At 52.4% G+C, this 19,312-nt stretch overlaps 2 protein-coding genes across 2 annotated transcripts in view; both read left to right on the forward strand.

Annotated features, from left to right (window-relative positions):
* The first annotated feature begins 917 nt into the window (after window positions 1-917).
* LOC147646604 (uncharacterized) overlaps window positions 918-19,312 on the forward strand; it is a 518,783-nt gene continuing 500,388 nt past the window's right edge. The window contains exon 1 of the mRNA XM_086873201.1: window positions 918-1,006. The gene's annotated coding sequence lies outside the window, so the exon portion shown is untranslated. The remainder of the gene's footprint in view (window positions 1,007-19,312) is intronic.
* LOC147646605 (uncharacterized) lies at window positions 10,280-15,984 on the forward strand. The gene is made up of 3 exons (XM_086873198.1): window positions 10,280-10,524; window positions 13,890-13,947; window positions 14,134-15,984. Exons 1-3 carry the CDS (start codon window positions 10,360-10,362, stop codon window positions 15,138-15,140), a joined length of 1,230 nt encoding a protein of 409 aa, XP_086729324.1. The 5' UTR covers window positions 10,280-10,359; the 3' UTR covers window positions 15,141-15,984.

The raw sequence follows: 19,312 nt of genomic DNA on the forward strand, positions 1-19,312 counted from the left end.
TAAAGATTTTGTGGGATGTTTCTGGAATTTGGTGGGATGTTTGTGGAATATTTTGGGATATTGAGGCGACTTGAAGAATTTTGAGGGATTTTTCTTAGATTTTGTAGAAATTTGTGGAATTTTGTGGGATGTTTGTGGAAATTGGTAGGGTTTTGAGAAGATTTAGGGAATTTTGTGGGATGTTTGTGGAATTTGGTGGGATGTTTGTGGAGTTTTGTGGGATTTTTGTGGAATTTTGTGGGATTTTTGTGGAATTTTGTGGGATTTTGTGGAGACTTGAAAAATTTTGAGGGATTTTTCTTAGATTTTGTTGAAGTTGGAGATTTTCTGGGATGTTTCTGGAATTTGGTGGTGTTTTTAGGAGTTTTCAGGAATTTTGTGGGATTTTTCTGCAATTTCGAGATGCTTTTGAATAACTTTGTGGGATTTTCTGAAAATTTAAAGAATTTTGTGGGATGTTTCTGGAATTTTGTGGCATTTTGAGGAGACTTGAAGAATTCTGAGGGATTTTTATTGGATTTTGTAAAACTTTGTGGAATTTTGTGGGATGTTTGTGGAATTTCGTGAGATTTCTTGGAGACAATTTAGGGAATTTTTCAGGATTTTTTCTGGAATTCTGTGGGATTTTTGTAGAATTTTGTGGGACTTTTGTGGAATTTTGTGGGATTTTTGTGGAATTTTGAAGGATTTTGAGGAGACAGGAAGAAATTTAAGGGATTTTTTCTTAGATTTTGTGCACATTTGTAATGATTTTGTGGGATGTTTCTGGAATTTGGTGGGGTTTGGAGACGATTTATGGATTGGCTGCTGCTGCCGTCACTCGTGGCTCTGGCGCGCTCTGATTGGGCAGAGCGGGGACAAGCCCGGCCCCGCTGGCGCCCCCAGGGCGGCCGTGGGGCAGGAGAGCCGCCATTGCCGGAGCGTCTGTGCGGGCCCGGCAGCGGCGGCAGCGGCCGGAGCCCGGTGAGGCGGCGGCGGAGCTCGGAGGCGGCCCCAGCCATCGCAGGTGGGAGCCGCGCTCGGTTCTGCGGGGGCTCGGGGCTCGCTGTGGGCCCGGGAGGGGGCGGCGGGGGGCTGTGGCGGGTGGCTTGTGCCGTGGCCGGCCCGTGTTGGCCCTGGCGTGAGGGCGCCGCGGGAGCGGCTGCCCGCGGTCTCCTTCCCGCTGGGGCCTCGGCAGGAGCCGGTGCCGGAGCAGCGCTGGCTCGTCCCGGTTCGTGTCGGTAGCCCGGAGGTGGCTGCGCTGTGCCCGGGGCTGGGCGGGAAAATTCCCGGCGCCAGAGGTTTGTGTGGCCAAAGGAGCCCGAGGAGCGGTGTGAGAGTGACTTTATTGCTGCCCAAAGGGAGAGGCCGTGGGGCATTTGCCGTGCGCTCTCTCCAGCTGCTGGAGGACGCGGCCTCGTTTTTGTCCTGATTTTCCCGGCCGCGTGTCCCTGTCCCTTTCCCCACTGGCGGAGGTGCTTGGAAGGTTCAGACTTCCCCATCTGCCTCCTGCATGTCCCGGTTAATATGTACCCACCACTTTTGTAGAACATCCGATATTGATGGCTCTGTTAAGTCTTTGTTCTTCTGGAAGTTCAGGAATTTAGCGGGACTTTGTCAGAGCAGCGGTCCTTGCCAATTGGTAACATTTTCTGAAAGTGATGCTTTCTCCCATTGTTTCCTTATGTGCAAGTCCGTGGCCCTATCTGTAAGCAGATTCACTCATTGACTCTGTTTTTTCTTCCTGGGTGTTCTTTGATTTTGGGATTGCTCTCAGTGCCCTCATTCTCTGTCCTTTTGTAGCCGTTTGTGGCTCAGGAGGCCTGGCTGCCCCCTGCATCCCCTTGCTCAGCTGCTGAATGAGCTGCACTCAGCAAGGTGTGTGCATGGTGAAAAGAGGAGAGTTGCTGTAGCACATGAGAGGAGAAACTGCATTCCTTTAACTCATGGTCTGCCAGGGAACCACAAAAAAGTTGCCCATGCCCATCCTTTCCACGTTTGGACCGGTACATTACATTTTTCTTATATCCTTTGTTATGTGTTTCTCCACTTTTCCTCTGTGATCTATTTGCCAACAGCAGTTTGAGTCATTTAACTTTCCACAAACTCTGCCTCCTTTTCCTGCTAAAAGATAATGTGACTCTATCCCATGGTGAAATGTGTTCCTCATCTGAGCAGATTGGTTGGGAAGAAAGTCAGGAACTGGAGCTGTCTGGTTGGGTATTATTTTGAAGACATCCTGTAATCTAATTATGCCATGGAAATGATAAATGGGTTCTCTGGCACCTGATATGAATTCATTAGGGTTCCCCGGGGCTGGCCCATGGTGTTGCAGGATTTGTTCTGGTGGCCATTCATCTTTTCCCCATTTTTTGGGTGCTCCCTCAAGCCAGGGTTGCATCAATTTTGGGCTTTTCTCTGATTAAATCAGCACATACTTGGATTCCCAACTGATTTCCCTTAACTTGGGGTAGCAAAAAAACCCCCAGTGCTCTGATTCACCCTGGATAACATAGAAAGTGAGAGCACAAGCTGGGGTGGGGAGTGGGATGATTCCTCCCCCATTTTTTATAGTGAAGTTTTCACAACAATCTCCATTTGCAGTTTTCCTTTGCAGCTTAACCAATTTCTGTGTCAGAGTCAGATATCCTCACCATGGGCTCTGCCTTCAGCTGTGCAAATTCCATCTGTGCCCCCAGGCAGAGCTTGGGGTGAGGGGCAGAGGAACTCAGGCCAATTCCTCCCCCAGGCAGGAACACCCTGGTACATTGTCCAGGCTTTGCCCCAGGGGTGTTAATTTGCATTTCTAAAGCTCCTGTCCTGGCTGCCTGGAAGGAAGCTTCTCTTCCAGGGCAGCCATGGGATGACTCACATGGAGCCCCAACCCCACCCCCCCCAATTTTTTTTTTTTTCTTTTTTAAGACAATTTTCTATTAACTGTTTCCATTTTAAAGGGCCACATTTCAAGGTCTTCTGGTTTTCAAAATGCAGCTTAAAGGTGAACATGGAAAAACCATTTTGTCATCACTAAGAGCCACGCACAAACATAAAAACAAAAATTAGAAAGCAATCAAGTTTTTTTTTTTCTTCTCCTCTGACTAAAAACTGATTCTCACACCCCTGGCCCAAACAGAACTGACAATATAAAAGTAGAATTATTGCAAAAAATTCTTCTAATGGTGTAATCCTTTCACTGAAACTGTGAAAAGCAAAAACTCTCCAACAATGTCTTTAGAAAAATAAGGCATTACTTGATTCTGAACAGAATCATTTCAGCCACACATAGTCTGCATGTGCAGAGAAAATCATTCCATGACATGTGAGTTTTACTAGATATTTCCTAAACTTTATTCAGTCTGAACCCATAGAAATCCATTGGTTTAGTGTTCATTGTTTCCAAGGTGTGGAGTCCTTAGTGTTTGGTTTCCTGTTGCACCTGGATTTCTGTGCCTCTGATGTGAATTTGGTCTGCACTCCTGGATTTCCTGCTCAGCCTTTTCCAGATCAGGTGTCTCCAGCTGTGCCAGGGCAGTGTCTGGGGTAGATGTTGGTTGATGTTTGCTGCTAGGCCTTGATGTTTTGTTGATGGTCGTTGTCTTTGTGGGAATCTTTTGGGCTATTCTGAGTCTTTTGAGATGTTAAGCTCATCTCTGCTGAGTGGTGGAACATCCCTTAAAAAAACGCTTTAAAATTCCAAGGCAAATGCAAACCAAGCTTGACTGGAGAAATCAAATAAAAAATAATTTTACACTTGGTATATTTTCCAGTACTCTAATCCAGGCCAGCCCAGAGTGTGAGTGTAATTGAGAGCCAGAGTGGAATTCTCACGGTGCCTTCCCCAGCAGCTGTGGCGAGGGCAGGCACAGGAAGCCCTGAAGCTCCAGCAGTGCCAGCCAGGATTGTCCCGCAGGGGCTGGAGATGCCAAAGGAGGGTGCCCAGGCCGAGGATTTCAGCAGAGGATCTGTGGGCAGGCCCAGGGGCTTCCCCCGCTGGGGAGCCCTGGCTGCTGCTGCCTTGCCTTCAGTGCAGGCTCAGGGGCGGCTCCCATCCTCCTGCTGCAGCCGGGAAATCCAAATCTGCGGGGCTGCAGAGCCCTTGAGCCGAGGCTGAGGGGTCCCCCCGTGTTCAGCTGTGCTGGGGCTGTTTCTGTGCTCAGGGACACTTGGAATGGGCCGTGCCACTTGGCCACCAGAGCTGCTTCTTTCCACTGCTTCGGCAGGACCCGATGTCCTGCTTGGGTGTGTCTTAGTTGAGATGGACAATGACACCTGTTTCTTCTTCCACCATAGCCAAAGCTTTATTGCACACAGCTTATATTTACATGGTTATCAGAAGGCTCTGTGCTTAATTCCAGTTGGTTGGGAACTCAGTTCACTGGTTGGTAATGGTGAGTGTACACGTCAGTCCACACTTTTCTCTCTAACAATGTTTCCATACTTTTTCTACTGATTCCCATGGGACAGATCCCTTGTTACTACAGGTGCACTTGTTTTTCTCCCCAAGAATAGTTTGTTATGTTAACAAACTTTTCACTCTCAGGATGTTTTTGCATGGGAATTTGTCAGGCCAGCTGCTAGCTACACTAAGCCCACGTAACAAATCCTAAACCATGATTTTCCAAGTCCTTTCTTTTGTAAGGTTTTACCTTTATGTGACAGGGTGTTGTGGACAGCAAAGTCCAAAGGTGGGTGTGTCTCAAATCTCTCCCAGCCCGGGTCTGGATCTCTCTCAATTCAATGCAGGCATGGGTTTCTCCCCAGCCCCCTCTCCAGGCTGTTCACACAGGAGGCTGGGTTAAACCCTTCCCCTGTCCTCAATTCTAAATCCTCCTGTGCCACTGAACAAGTTTCATACTGCAGTCACCGAGCTCTGCTCATCCATTTAGGGGCTCTGTTGGGGTACGTGGGAGAAGGTGAGGAGGGGTCCCCGGGGGTCGTGTCCCCCCCCAGGAACGCCTGTGACTCCCCCATGTCCCCCCCATGCCGGGCTCACCCCCTTTTGTCTCTGCCAGAGCTCCTGACCCAGCTCCTGCTGTGCCCTGGGAGGGGCTTTGGGGAGCCCCCCTGGGACCCCCTTGGATCCCCATTCCTGGGCCCTGGGACCCCCCCGCATCTCCTTGCCCAGCTCCGGGACCCCCTGCACCCCCTTCTCCTGCACCAACAGCGCCCTGCACCCCCTTTCCCGGGGATCCTCCCCTGGCAGCCCCTGGATCCCCCGGTTCCGTCAGCCCGGGGACCCCCGGAGCCCCATTCCCGGCCATCCCGGGGCACCGCACCCCCAGGCCTCCCTTTCCAGGGAAAGCCGAGCTGGGCACGGGGCTCTCCAGCCGCTCTGGGATTTCTGATCACCCAAAGGAGAGGGAGAGGGCAGCAGAGCGAGAGAAGGAGATCGGGAATCGGGGCTCGGGCTCCCAGCGCCCGCTCCTGCTCCGCCGGGGCTGGGGAGCCGCAGCCGCAGGAAAAATGGGATCTGCGGATCCCGGGGCTTCCCCCGCTTTGGGCCGAAGCCGGCGGGTTCCAGGCAGAGTTTGGGCGCAGGGCCCGGGAGTTCAGCCCAGTTTGTCCCGGGGGTCCCGCAGTGCGCGGCCGAGGAGGGTCCCGGGGGATCCCGGGAGGGGATCCAGGGGAATTCCCTGGAATTGCCGCGTCCCCTCCCCCCGCGCTCCCTTGGGCACTTTCGCTTCCGCCTTGGCCGCCCTGCGCCGCCGGGATCTGCCCGGCGACCGGTGACGTCACTGCAGCCTCGGGCTGCCACTGGCGGGCAGCAAAGAGCGGCACCAATGGCGGGGCCGGAGGCGGCTCTGGGGGCGGGGCCGGGGCTGTGGGCGGGGCCGCAGCGGAGCAGCGCGATGGCTCCAGTACTGGGGCCGGGGGTGCTCCCGGGGGGCGGCGAGAGGTGAGGGGGACCCCGGCACCGGGACTCTTTGATCGCCCATTCCGGAGCGCCGAGGGGCCCCTAAACCCCCATTCCTGGCCGCCGGCATCCCACCGAACCCCCATTCCCGGCCGTGGGTCCCACCCTGCACCCCCTTATCCGGCACCAGGAACGCCTGCACCCCTTTCCCGGCCATCCCGCCTCCCGCAGCCCCCAGAGCCCCCTTCTCCTTGACCCATTTAGCCTCCGGACCCCTATTCCTGCCTCTCCCAGCAGCCAGCCCCTCCTTTCCTCAGCACTCAGGACACCCGGGACCCCTATTCCCAGCCATCCCGGCTTTCCCTGCCCTGTCCTGGCAATGGGGACAGCGGGGACCCTTGGAGCTCCCTTTCCTGGGTACAGGAACGCCCTGAACTCCAGCCATGCCACATCTAGCCAGCCCTAGCCTCCCCTCTTGTCACTCCTGGCATCCCCAAATGCCCTTCCCGGCTCTCCCCGTTCCCCCTTTCCTTCAGCCGTGACCCCCCCGATCCCAAATCTCCAAATGTCCCCCCAGTTCTCCTCTCCCTGCGTTCCCTGCACGCGGCGCTGTCGGAGCCCGGCCCGGGCTTCCCGCAGTCCATGTCCATGGGGTCCCTGGCTGGGATCCCCTTCCAGCGCCGCCGCAGCGAGCGGGGCCGGGCGGAGCCGAGCCGGGATCTTGGGATAGCCAGGGCTGGGATATTGGGATAGCCAGGGCTGGGATATTGGGATAGCCAGGGCTGGGATATTGGGATAGCCAGAGCTGGGATATTGGGATAGCCAGGGCTGGGATTTTGGGATAGCCAGGGCTGGGATTTTGGGATAGCCAGGGCTGGGATCTTGGGATAGCCAGGGCTGGGATATTGGGATAGCCAGGGCTGGGATCTTGGGATAGCCAGGGCTGGGATATTGGGATGGCCAGAGCTGGGATATTGGGATGGCCAGGGCTGGGATATTGGGATAGCCAGGGCTGGGATATTGGGATAGCCAGGGCTGGGATATTGGGATAGCCAGAGCTGGGATATTGGGATAGCCAAGGCTGGGATATTGGGATAGCCAGAGCCGGCACAAGGAGCGGCACCGGCACGGGGCCAGCGGGGAGCTGCAGATGCTGCAGCAGCGGCACAGCCAGAGCGGGACTGAGCGGGGGGAGCCGGGGCTGGGGGATCTGTGGGGCTGTGATGGCAACTGTGGCACCGCCACGGGGATCCCTGAGATCCAGGCTGAGGGATTAACAAATTCCCTGGCTCACAGCTGCAGGGAATGTCTCCGGAAATATGTCAGATATGGGCGGGAGGCGCTGGAGTGTAAAGGTGGGGAGGGCAGAATTCCCATGGCAATATGGGAATCCGAATGTGGGATATGGGAGGGCAAAATTTGGGAACCTGGGAATTCCCATGGAAATTCCATGGATGGATCTCAGACATCCCATTCCCGAGAGACTTCCAAGGATGGATTCTACTGCTGTCCAATTCCCATGTGAACTCTGTAGATGTATCTCACTGCCATGCCATTCCACAGAATTCCATGGGCAGATCTTCCCATCCCATTGCCATGGGAGCTCCAATCCGGTTCCCCCCCAACCCCATCCTGGGGGTCGCCCTGTTCTTTGCCCTCCCCACTCCCCACAAGACTCCTGGGAGTCCCCCCATGACACAACCAGCCCCCCCAACTCTTCCTGGGTCCCCCCTCATCCCCCCATAACGGGAATTCCTGGAAGTCCCCCCAAGTCCCCTCCCCCAGGACTTTGGGGGTCCCACCCGACCTGTCCGTGCACCCCCAGATTTCTTCCACAGCCCCCCTGTGATGGTGGAGGGTGGGGGCCGAGTGCTGGTGCCCCCCTGCCTGCAGCAGATCCAGCGGTGAGGGCAGTTCGGGGGGTCCCGCAGCATTTGGGGTCCCTGGGATTTGGGGTGACCCCCCGGGCCCCCCAGGATCTCCCTGAACACGCTGATGCTGCCCGTGCGCAGTGAGAAGGTTCAAACCCGGCACGGGGTCCCCAGCACTGCCACCCGCATGGCCCAGGTACCCCCAAACCTGCCGAGAACCCCCAAAGCCCCCGGGACACCCCAACCTCCCCTGATCCCAAACACATCCCTGGATGCTCCAAAAACTCCCCAAAACCGCAAAACCCCATTCAGCCATTGAGAAGGTTCATACCTGGCATGGGGTCCCCATCTCCATCACCAGCAGCTACCCCAAAACAGCATTGGGACCCCAAACTCCACCCCCGGGATCGCCAAATTCCCTCATCGGGACCCCTGTAAACCCCCTTGGGAACCCTCAAAAAACCACCATGGCCCTAAAAACACCCAGAACTTCTGAAAATTCCCAGGAACCCCTCACCAAGGTTTATACCCAGCATGGGGACCCCATCGCCTTCATCGGCATCACCCAGGTACCCCCAAACCCCTCCCGGGACCCCCAACCCCTCCCGGGCTCCACTGCCGGAACCAACGGGAGCGGTGTTGCCCTTTTAAGAGGAGTTACAGTGGGACCTGACAACACCGGGGGCCCTTAAAGCGGCCATGGCAGAGAGAACCCCCAAAATCCACCCTGGGGGACAAAACATCCCCTACAGGGGCTTGGGGTGGGGACACCCCTAAAAATGTCACTTAAAGCCGTCATGATCCCCCCTCCAAAGGGGCTTGTGGGGCTGCAGCCGCACAAACACCCTAAAATGGGGAGGAAAAAACACCCCTGTAGTGGTGGGATCCCCCCCCAAAAAACCTGAAAAAGAGAAAAACTCCTCTTGAGAGGGGCCTGAAGGGCCCTGGAAGAGGGACAAGATCCCCTCCTGTGCTGGGGCCTCCCTGAGCCGGGAACTCTCCCGTTCCTGCACTCGGGGGAGCCCCGAACGACGGCGGCTCCTGGGCTGAGCCCCCCTCAGCCGGGGCTGCGGGGGGAACTGGGGGGCCTGGGACGGGGCTTGGGGCTCCTGGGGTGAACTGGGGGACCCTCAGTGCTCCCACCTCCCCCTGTTCCCCTGTCCCGCCCCGTTCCCATTGTTCCCCCAAAGCTCCGCTGCCCCCAGCTCGGTTTGGGGGGGACCCAGCCCTTTCCCATCGTGTCCCGGCCCGGCCCCGCTCACCCGAGGGCTCCGAACCACGCCCAGGGACAGAGGAGGGACAGAGGGAGAGGAAGAGGAGGGACAGAGGAGGAGGAAGAGCTGGAGCAGGCAGAGGAAGAGCTGGAGCAGGCAGAGGAGGCTCCACCTGCGCTCCCCGCTCTCTGCATCTGCAGCTCCTTCGGGACCATCGCCCCCCATCCCGCAGGTGCCCGGGGAGGGGGAGCTCGCCCCAAATCCCCCGGGGCTCCCTGGCTTTGGGGTTTTTGGGGGGGATGTTTGGGGATGGCAGGGCTCCAGAGCCGAGCCGCAGATGCCCCTCGGGGGCACCCCGGGGGTCCCCGGGAGGTGTTTTTGGGGGGTCCCGGTGGCGGTGGCGGCAGAGCCCCGGCAGAGGGGCCGGGGGGATGCGGGTCCGGCATGGCCGGGAAAGGGGTTCGGGGCTCCCGGTGCCGGCAGTGGCTGCTCCCAGCATTGCCCAGTTGCTCACCCCGTGTGCCTCCAGTTTCCTGTGATCCCCACAATAAGCCAAATCACTCCCAGTCATTCCCTATTAGAGTACAATTTGTCTCCATTTTATCCCATTTTCCAGATTTTTATCCCATTTTTGCTCTATTTTTTCTAATTTTTCCTCATTTTCATAACAATTTTCCCAATTTTTATCCTATTTTTTATTTTTCCCCAATTTCCCCCCTTTTTTTTCCTTTTTCCCTCAATTTCCCTTTTTTTATCTCATTTGTCCTCATTTTTTCCCAGTTTTTCTGATTTTTTTCCTATTTTTCCTCCATTTTTACTCAAATCGTTCCTTATGTTTTCCTATTTTTTTTTCCGTTTTTAATCTATTATTTCCCCATTTTACCCTATTTTTGCTCCATTTCCTCCCAGTTTTTTCCCCATGTTTACTCCTATTTTCCCCAATTTCTACCATTTTTCCCCCATTTTTGCCTCGTCTTTACCATTTTTATTCCCATTTTTATCCCAGTTTTCCTTATTTCCCCCCCCCCCATTTTTATCCTGGTTTTATCTCATTTTTCCACAATTTTATCCTAATTTTCTTCCCTTTCTTTCTCCCATTTTTCCCAATTTTTCCTCCATTTCCATCTCATTTTCCTCAAATTTTTCCTATTTTTATCCCATTTTTTCCCTATTTTTTCCCCATTTTTCCCTATTTTCCTCTATTTTGCTCCATTTTTCCTCCCATTTTTCTCACTTTTCCCCCATATTTTTCTAGTTTCCCCAACTTTTCCCCATTCTTCCTCAATTTCTATCTTATTTTTCCCCATTTCCCATTATCTTCGCCATTTAATTATCTCAAAAATTGAAATTTGGGGGATAAATAGAAATTTTGGTGGGAAAAAAGGGTGCTTTGGGGGCAAAACTCCATGAATTTGAATCACAGCTTTCCCGTGATTTTTCCATGATTTCCAGCTGGAAGGAGGCGTGGGATTCATCTGAACATTCTGGAAGCTGGAAGAGGACCAGGCTATCAACCTTCCCAAAAATTTTGACCAGCTCATCTGAAATTCCACCTTTCCCCTCTCCCTGGATTCCCAGATCTGGAAATTCTTCTACAACCTCCCAGGCACGCAATTCCCAAAATTCCATGGAAAAATGGGATAGGGGGATTTCATCCTGTTCTTTTCCTGATTTTCCCCAATTTTTTTCTCTCTTTGTTTTTTTTCTTATTTTTTCCTGATTTTTCCCTCATTTTCCCCTGAATTTTTCCCATTTTTTTCCCCATTTTTTCCTGATTTTTTCCTCTTCTTTTCCCAAAGTTTTCTGTCTTTTTCCCAACTTTTTCTCCAATTTTTCTGTAATTTTTCTGTTTTTCCCATTTTTTTCCACGATTTTTTCCCCTGTTTTACCCATTTTCTTTTCCTGATTTTCCTGCAATTTTTTTCTTTTTCTTTTTTTTTTTTTTTATTTTTTTCCCTGATTTTTTTCAGGTTTTATTCCCTTTTTCTTTTCCTGATTTTTTTCCTCATTTTCCAAACAATTTTTCTCGAATATTTTTAAAATTTTTTTCCTGATTTTTCCCTCTGATTTGTCCCAATATTTCCCCTTTTTTTTCCTAATTTTTCCTGATTTTTTCCTGTTTGTTTCCTTGATATTTCTTGGTTTTTTTCCAATTTTTTTCCCATTTTTCCAAAGTTTTTTCCCTCACTTTCTTTTCCTGATTTTTTCCTTGATTTGTTTCCTTGATTTTCCCCAGTTTTTTCCCAGTCTTCTTCCTCTTTCTTTTTCTGATTTTTCCCTGTTTTTTCCCAATTCTTTTCCTAAATTTTTTTCTTGATTTTTCCCCGTTTTTTCCTGACTTTTCCCTCTTCTTTTCGCAATTTATTCCTCATCGTTCCCCAATTTTTTTCACAATTTGTCCCTGATTTTTCCCTGTATTTCCTAATTTTTTTACTGATTTTCCCTAATTTTTTCCAGGTTTCTTCCCTCTTTTCTTGATTTTACCCAATTTTTTCTCAATATTTTTCCTGATTTTCCCTTATTTTTTTTCATAATATTTTCAATGATTTTTTTTTATTTTCCTGATTTTTTTTTTCCAATTTTTCCCTTTTTTTTTCTCAAACTTTTCCTTGATTTTTGTGTTTTTTCCTTTTTTTCCCATTTTTTTCCAGATTTTTCCCTTATCCTTTCCCTAATTTTTCTGGTTTTCCTCAATTCTTTCCTGATTTTTTTTCATTATCTTTTTTCTGATTTTTCCAGATATTTTTATCCTTTTCCATTTCATTTCCCTGATTTTCCCGTGATTTTCCTTTTTTTCCACATTTTTTCTCTGATTTTTTCCCAATTATTTTCCAGATTTTTTTTGCAATTTTTTTTCTCAAATATTTTTGGTTTTTCCTTCATTTTTCCAATATTTTTCCTAATTTTTTCCTGATTTTTCCCAGGGTCTTTTTGGCTTTCTTTTCCTGATATTTTCCCTGATTTCTCAAAATTTTTCACAATTTTTTTCATGTATTTCCCACTTTTTTCTGATTCTTCTCTTTTCCTTTTCCAATTCGTTTCTAGCTTTTTCCCAATTTCTTCTCAAATTTTCCTAGTTTTTACCTGATTTTTCCTGTGATTTTTCCTATTTCTTTCCAGATTTTATTCCTCTTTCTTTTATGGATCTTCCCCAATTTTTCCAAGTTCTTTCCCAATTTTTTTCCTGATTTCCCCAATATTCTTTCCAATTTTCCCTGGTTATTCCTGATTTTTCCCCCATTTTTTCTGATTTTTCCCAAATTTTTTTCCACTTTCTTTTCCTGACTTTTTTCCCCAATTTTTTCCCATTTTTTCCTTGAGTTTTCTCTTTTTTTCCCCCCAAATTTTTCCTGGTTTTCCCCAATTTTTTCAAATTTTCCCATTTTTCCCAAATTTTTCCCAATTTTTTCCTGATTTTCCCCTGATGTTTTTGGATTTCACCCTGATACTTTTCTGGTTTTTCCCTGAATTTTCCCTTCCATTTTCCTTGAATTTATCCTGGGTTTTTTTTCGTTTTTTCCCCAATTTTCCAGTTTCCTTCACACTCCCAGTCTAATCCCAGTCACTCCCAGTATGAGGCCAGTGGCCCCCAGTTGCTCCCTGGCAGTGCCACTGTGACCCCAGTAGCCTCCAGTGTGATCCCTGGGACTCCCTATCTCTCCCAGTATATCCCAGTCAGCCCCAGCACGCTCCCAGTCATTCCCAGCTCCTCCCAGTTGCTCTCAGCATGATCCCAGTTGTTCCCAGCCACTCCCAGTCAATCCCAGTATGATTCCAGTCACCCTCAGTGGGATCCCAGTGCCCCTCAGCATGGGCCCAGCTGCTCCCAGTATGATCCCAGTGTGATGTCAGTACACATCATAAAGTTGTGACATCATATAGATGTCAGTACACATCCAATACAGTTCCAGTCATTGCCAGTGTGATCACAGGATGATCCCAGTCCAAACCAGTCCCTGCCAGTGCTGCCACTCCTGGGATCCCCCAGCCCTCTCTGTGTTCCCCCCTCCCACATCTCCCCAGAGGAGCCCCAAGGGCTGGCAGTCCCCAGCCAGGGTCCCCAGCCAGCCCCAGGTTGGATCTGCAGCCCCCAATTTTCCCAGTTTTCCTCTCCTTTTCCCCGGGCCGGGTTCCCCCCGTCCCCAGCGGGTGGGAGCAGCGGAGAGCCCCGCGCTGCCCATCCCGACCTGTCCCGGCTCCATCCCCACTCCTGCTGTGGGCTGTGAGGGGTTTGGGAACGGGGCACCGAGGGTGTCACTGCTCCTGGGGGAGGAGGAGGAGGGATGGAAGAGGAGGGAGGAAGAAGGAGAGAGAGAAGGGATGGAAGTAGGAGAAGGAGGTGGGGTTAGGGAGGAAGAGGAGGAGGAAGGATGGAAGGGGAGGAGAGGGAGGAAGAGGAGGGACAAAGGAGGATCAGGGAAAGGAGAAGGAACCACAAGGTCGAGCACTCCCTGAATTCATAGCCCCCTCCTGTGGGATCATCACCCACCATCCCACAGGTGATGGGGGAGTGAGAGCTTTGCCCGGATATCCTGGGGGGGTCCCTGGGTTGGGTTTATTTTGCGGGCAGGGATGTTTGGAGAATGTGGAACTCCAAAGCTGAGCGGAAAATCCTACTTGGGGGGACATTGGGGGGTCTCACCATCCTTAAGTGGGGAGATGGAAACGGGGAACTTTTCGGATTCCTGGCACTCCCAGCAGCCTGGGGAGGGCAGGGACCGAGCAGACAGGTTGTCCCCAGTACAAGCTTGACTCCCAGCAGCTGGGACAGGGGGGAACCCTTGAACCCCAAACAGGAGAGACTAGAGATGGGGAACTCCTGGGAGGCAATTTCAGGGCTGAATCTTGGTGTTTGGGAGGTTTTTATGGAAGGCTTGTGATTTCTAGAGATGGACTTGGGCAGGAGGAACCCCCTATTCCAATGTGCACATGAATTGTATTTCTCCCCAAACATGGATTTCTCATTCCCAGACTTTTGGCTGGATGGAGGAGGCAGCTGTGAGGAAGATGCACCAGGACACCCAGGCAGGTGAGGAGGAAGTCAGTGCCCCTTTCCCCCTCTCTCCTGCTCCATCTCCCAGCCCAGCCTGGCCCCCGGCTGCAGGACAACCCCGCTGCCGACGCCGTCCTGCCGGGGACGCACTGGGGGGATCTCCTTCCCCTTCCCTCTGGCACGGAGGCAAATCCCATCCTCTCCTTGTCCTTCCTCCCCCAGACAAGGAGCTGAGGATGGAGACCAGGGAGGACAAATCCCCACGGCAGAACCTCGTAGAAGAGGCCGTTTTCAGCGGTACCACAGTGCAGGAATCCAGCGGTGAGGAAAATCCCCAGAGATCCCACAGGAGAAGGGGCTCCAAACCCATCCCAGGATGCTCTGAGGAGGAAAGACCCACCCTGTGCTGGGAAGGCGGCCAGAGATCCAGGCAGGGCTCTGAGCTGGTGGTCCATGAGCAGCTTCAGGATGGGGAGAAGCCCTACAAGTGCTTGGAGTGTGGGAAGAGCTTCAGCCACAGCAACAGCCTGATCTGCCACCAGATGATCCACACTGGGGAATGGGCCTACGAGTGTGGGGAATGTGGGAAGGGCTTCAGCTGCAGCTCCCACCTCATCATCCACCAGCGCATCCACACTGGGGAGAGGCCCTACGAGTGTCCTGAGTGTGGGAAGAGGTTTCAGACCAGCTTCACTCTCCTCGTGCACCAGCGGATTCACACGGATGAGAGGCCCTTCTGCTGCCCTGACTGTGGGGAGGGCTTCAAGCACAACTCCAACCTCATCAGGCACCGGCGCATCCACACTGGGGAGAGGCCCTACGAGTGTGGGGAATGTGGGAAGAGCTTCAGCCACAGCAACAGCCTGATCCTCCACCAGAGGATCCACACTGGGGAACGTCCCTATGAGTGTGGGGAATGTGAGATGACCTTCAGATGGAGGTACCAACTGACCCTCCACCAGATGATCCACACTGGGGAGAGGCCCTACGAGTGCTCCGAGTGTGGGAAGAGGTTTCAGACCAGCTCCACTCTCCTCAGGCACCAGCGGATTCACACGGATGAGAGGCCCTTCCGCTGCCCTGACTGCAGGAAGGGCTTCAAGCACAACTCCACCCTCATCAGGCACCGGCGCATCCACACTGGGGAGAGGCCCTACGAGTGTCCCCAGTGTGGGAAGAGCTTCTCCAGGAGCTCTGCCTTGACCCAACACCAACAGAGGCACCGGTAAGGGAAGCCCTGTGAGTGCCCCAAGTGCAAGAAGAGCTTCGTGCGGTTCCCTGGCTCCATCCCCCACCAGAGGACCCACGTTGGGCAGAGCCCTGATGACCCACATTCCCAGTGATCTGTGTTGGGTACACACTGGGCTGGTGGCCATTTTATTTTGGTTCTATCTTTTGATTCATTTTCATCCCTTTAAAACAGACAAAACTGGGGTAAAAGTCTGCAAATTCATCAAAGGCATCTAAAGCCTCACTTTCTACTGCTTTAAGGGAATCTGGGATTAAAAGAGATACTTGGGAGGACTTGGGGATTGTGGTGCTATCTGTTGTAGTTTTCATTTCTTGTCACTCAAAGAGATGAGAGGGTTCAATCTGTCACCTCAAAAGCACTCAATGCCACTGAATTCTACTCATTCCCACCCAGAATTCCTGGATTCTACAGCCCCTCAGGGTGTGTTGCCTTAAGTTTTAGCTTTCATCTTTCATATTCTGCACTGCCTGGGTTTACAGTTTGGAACTTCCTATTAAGTGTTAGTGAGCTCTCTTCACAGAGTAGGTAGACAAAACAATTCCTTTTCTAGCTTGATACCAAGGACAGTCGTTAGAAGTTTCAGGCCCAGAAGCATGAACAAAGGTGGACTGAAGAGAGAAAACAAGAAGGATGGGACTTCATCATCTGAAGCTGTAATTGGACAGTGAACAGACTGCAATATCCAGATGGACCTAAACTTCTAAAAATGTGAGACTTGTCCATTTTTCTGACCATTTTTGGTCCATCTTGGGTGTAGGCCTGGCTCTTGTACTGCCCAAGGTGTATTTAAATTCTTTTAATAAACTTCATTCTTAACTCTGTCCAGCCTCTGTTCTAGGTCAGCCTTCTGAAGGCATCAGGTGGAATGGGGTTGGAAGGGGATTGGGTGAAGTGGGATGCAGATCAGGAGGGGTGAGATGGGCATTGGGTGGGGCAGGATGGGTGGGATGGAGTTTGGGAGGTGTGAAATGGGGGAAATAGAGCTTGGGAAGGGGGTCTTGATGTCCAGCAGGGATGGGACGGGTTGGGGTTGGGATTGGGGAGGTGGGGTGGGGTCTGCAATGAGACAGCCAAAGTTTGGGGATGATGAATGGAGGGGAAACCCGTTAGTGAGTTTTGGATATTTGGATGTTCCCAAAGAGATTTTAAGGTATCTCACATTTCTAAGGAGGTTTTGGGGCACTCCCCAACTCTTTGGGGGCTCCTGAGAGCAGCTCCATGGAGCCCCATTGCCAGGGCTGGTTGCCATGGGCACGAGCTCAGAGCTGTAGCCAGAGTGCGTTGCCTCAGCGCTGGAGAGCAGAGAAATGATGAATGGCCCCAGACATCTCCAGGGTGTGTTTGGGGGCAGAGCAAGTTCTGCCTGTGTGGGGCGGTCACTGCCCCAGCCCAGCCACTGCAGCCTCTGCTCCAGCCCCAAAGTGGCTGCCAAGCCCCTGGCACCCCAAAAACCCCAGCTGGGAGAGGGAGCAGAGCAGGTGACGCTGTGACACGGGTGTGACACTGACATGTGCCACGGCCCTGGAGCTCACAGCAGCTGAGATGGCGCTGGATCCAAGGCTGACTGTGGATCTCTGTCCCTCTCTCGCTTCTCCTGACTTCCAGTTTTCAAAATCTGGATAGCTTGAAGTTGGATGGGTTGGACGAGTTGGCTCAGTCAGTGCTTAGTGAAGTGATTTCCTCTAATTGCATGCAGCTTTATGATTTTCCGAGTACCTCATTCTCTAAAGTTTGCAGCTGAAAGTTTGTTCCCATCCTCCTGAGAAGTTTGTTGTTTTCTCCCATGCACTGCCCGAGGGGATGGAGGTACCTCAGGTCCCTTTCCAGCAGGGCCCGAGCGAGCTTGGGGCACAGCACAGGAACTGCAATGCTGAGCCAGGCCTGGCTGGGTTGGAGGAAGCAGAAAGGCCAAGCCCTGAGCCCAGGCCTGGCCCAGCAGGGCCTGTCCCTCACGGGTGGCTCGGGGCTCTTTGTGGGGCAGTGGGATGTGAGGGGCAGCAAGGACAAATGCCATAAACCTGCCAGCCCTGCCAGCCTCCTCAGGGAGGGCCGAGGGAGGAGCAAAGACCTTCCTGGGGCTGTGCCCTGGGCCAGGAGGGATTGTGCCAGTGGAGTTGACCCTAAATTTCTTCTCCCAGGCAGCTTTAGGACAAGGAACATGAAGAAGCCAGAGCCAACTCTCAGCTTTCCACAGTCCTCCAGTAGAATCCTGTGTGGGGAGCAGCCTGGGAGCAGGGTTTGTGTGTCAGGGGAGGGGAATCCAGAGCCCTTTTCTCCCCCATGGCCTGAGGGTCTGCATTTTCAATGGCCCTGCAACTGCCAAAGGGGCCTTTTTCACCCAGCTGAGAACAGTTCTGCTGATAGCCTGTCCTAAACCCGTTTTTCCTGCAAATGTGCCAATAAAGCCTCATTTTTTGTAGCCCCAGGTCTTGTGTGCATGCAGGTGTCTCAACTGAAGGGTGGAACAGCTCTGCTAGGTAGGAGTTCTCTTTCTCCTGGTGGTTTTTTTGTTGTTTTTTTTTTTTTTTTTAAATTAACTGCTCCTGTGAGCTGTGTGCAGAGCTCTGTAACTGTGTGTGACACTTGTCTGTGGCACTGTGGGGGTGGCCAAGGGCACCTTCCCCGAGCTGTGTGCAGAGGAATCCACAGCAGCCCAGGCCGGGGGTGCTCAGTGGCCGCTCAGTTCCGCTGACTGGACGCGGCTCTGGCCGCTTCCCTTGGAGCGTCTCCAGGGAGGGAACGCTGGGGCTGCTGGCCCGGCTGTGCTGTCACTGCCAGGGGAACGCTGGGGCTGCTGGCCCGGCTGTGCTGTCACTGCCAGGGGAACGCTGGGGCTGCTGGCCCGGCTGTGCTGTCACTGCCAGGGGAACGCTGGGGCTGCTGGCCCGGCTGTGCTGTCACTGCCAGGGGAACGCTGGGGCTGCTGGCCCGGCTGTGCTGTCACTGCCAGGGGAACGCTGGGGCTGCTGGCCCGGCTGTGCTGTCACTGCCAGGGGAACGCTGGGGCTGCTGGCCCGGCTGTGCTGTCACTGCCAGGGGAACGCTGGGGCTGCTGGCCCGGCTGTGCTGTCACTGCCAGGGGAACGCTGGGGCTGCCCCGCTCCTGCCCCACCCCATCAGCTCTGCCAGCGCCTCCAGGGGACACAAAGGCTGAGCCCAAGGGTGAGAGTTGCACAAGGGGCTGAGCTGGCATCTGGGACCCATTGGGATCATGGAGTGCAGCCCCCGGCCCTGCACAGACACCCCAACAATCGCAGCCTGTGCATCCCTGGCAGCGCTGGCCAAAGGCTCCTGGAGCTGCGGCAGCCTCGGGGCCGTGCCCATTCCCTGGGGAGCCTGGGCACTGCCCCAGCCCCCTGGGGGGGAAGAAGCTTTTGCTCATCTCCAGCCCAGCCCTGCCCTGGCCCAGCTCCAGCCGTTCCCTCGGCTCCTGTCCCTGCTCACCTGGGCAGAGATCAGAGCTTGCCCACAGAAGCTGTGGCTGCCCCTGGATCCCTGGAAGTGTCCAAGGCCAGGTTGGATGGGGCTTGGAGCAGCCTGGGATAGTGGAAGGTGTCCCTGCCATGGCAGGGGGTGGAATGAGATGAACTTTAAGGTCTCTTCCAAGCCAAGGCATTCTGTGATTCTGTGATTTTGGGGGAGATGCTGAAGCTCTGGCTCAGCTTTATCTCAGCAAATGTCTGGACCCAGCAGCAGCCATGGGTGGGATCATCTCCTCCTCCCTCTCGCTGTGGCTGTAACTCACCCAAGGGCAGTGTCATAAATGAAATTGAAATTTGGACAACTAAAGCTATTAAATTAACAGCAGTTTAACAACAAGAAAAAAAATTATACAATTTAGTGAATTGAATACAAGAATACAATTTAATAAAAGAATACAATTTAGTGGATTAAATAGCAATTTGATATAGAAAGAATACAATTTAATAAAAGAGTACAATTTAGTGAATATATTCATATATATATACATATATATATATATATGAAAAAATATATATACATATATACATATATATGAATATAGCTTGCCAGTAATTATGATTAAAGCATAAGCAAAACTGACCGGGCTATGGCGAGGGCTTCTCACCCTGCCTCAGGTACAAAACAAAGCAATTCAAACTAAACTTATATACTGTATGCTTATATTCA

Source organism: Cyanistes caeruleus, unplaced genomic scaffold, assembly GCF_971803275.1.
Source record: "Cyanistes caeruleus unplaced genomic scaffold, bCyaCae1.hap1.1 HAP1_SCAFFOLD_89, whole genome shotgun sequence".
In the NCBI taxonomy this organism is placed as follows: Eukaryota; Metazoa; Chordata; class Aves; order Passeriformes; family Paridae; genus Cyanistes; species Cyanistes caeruleus.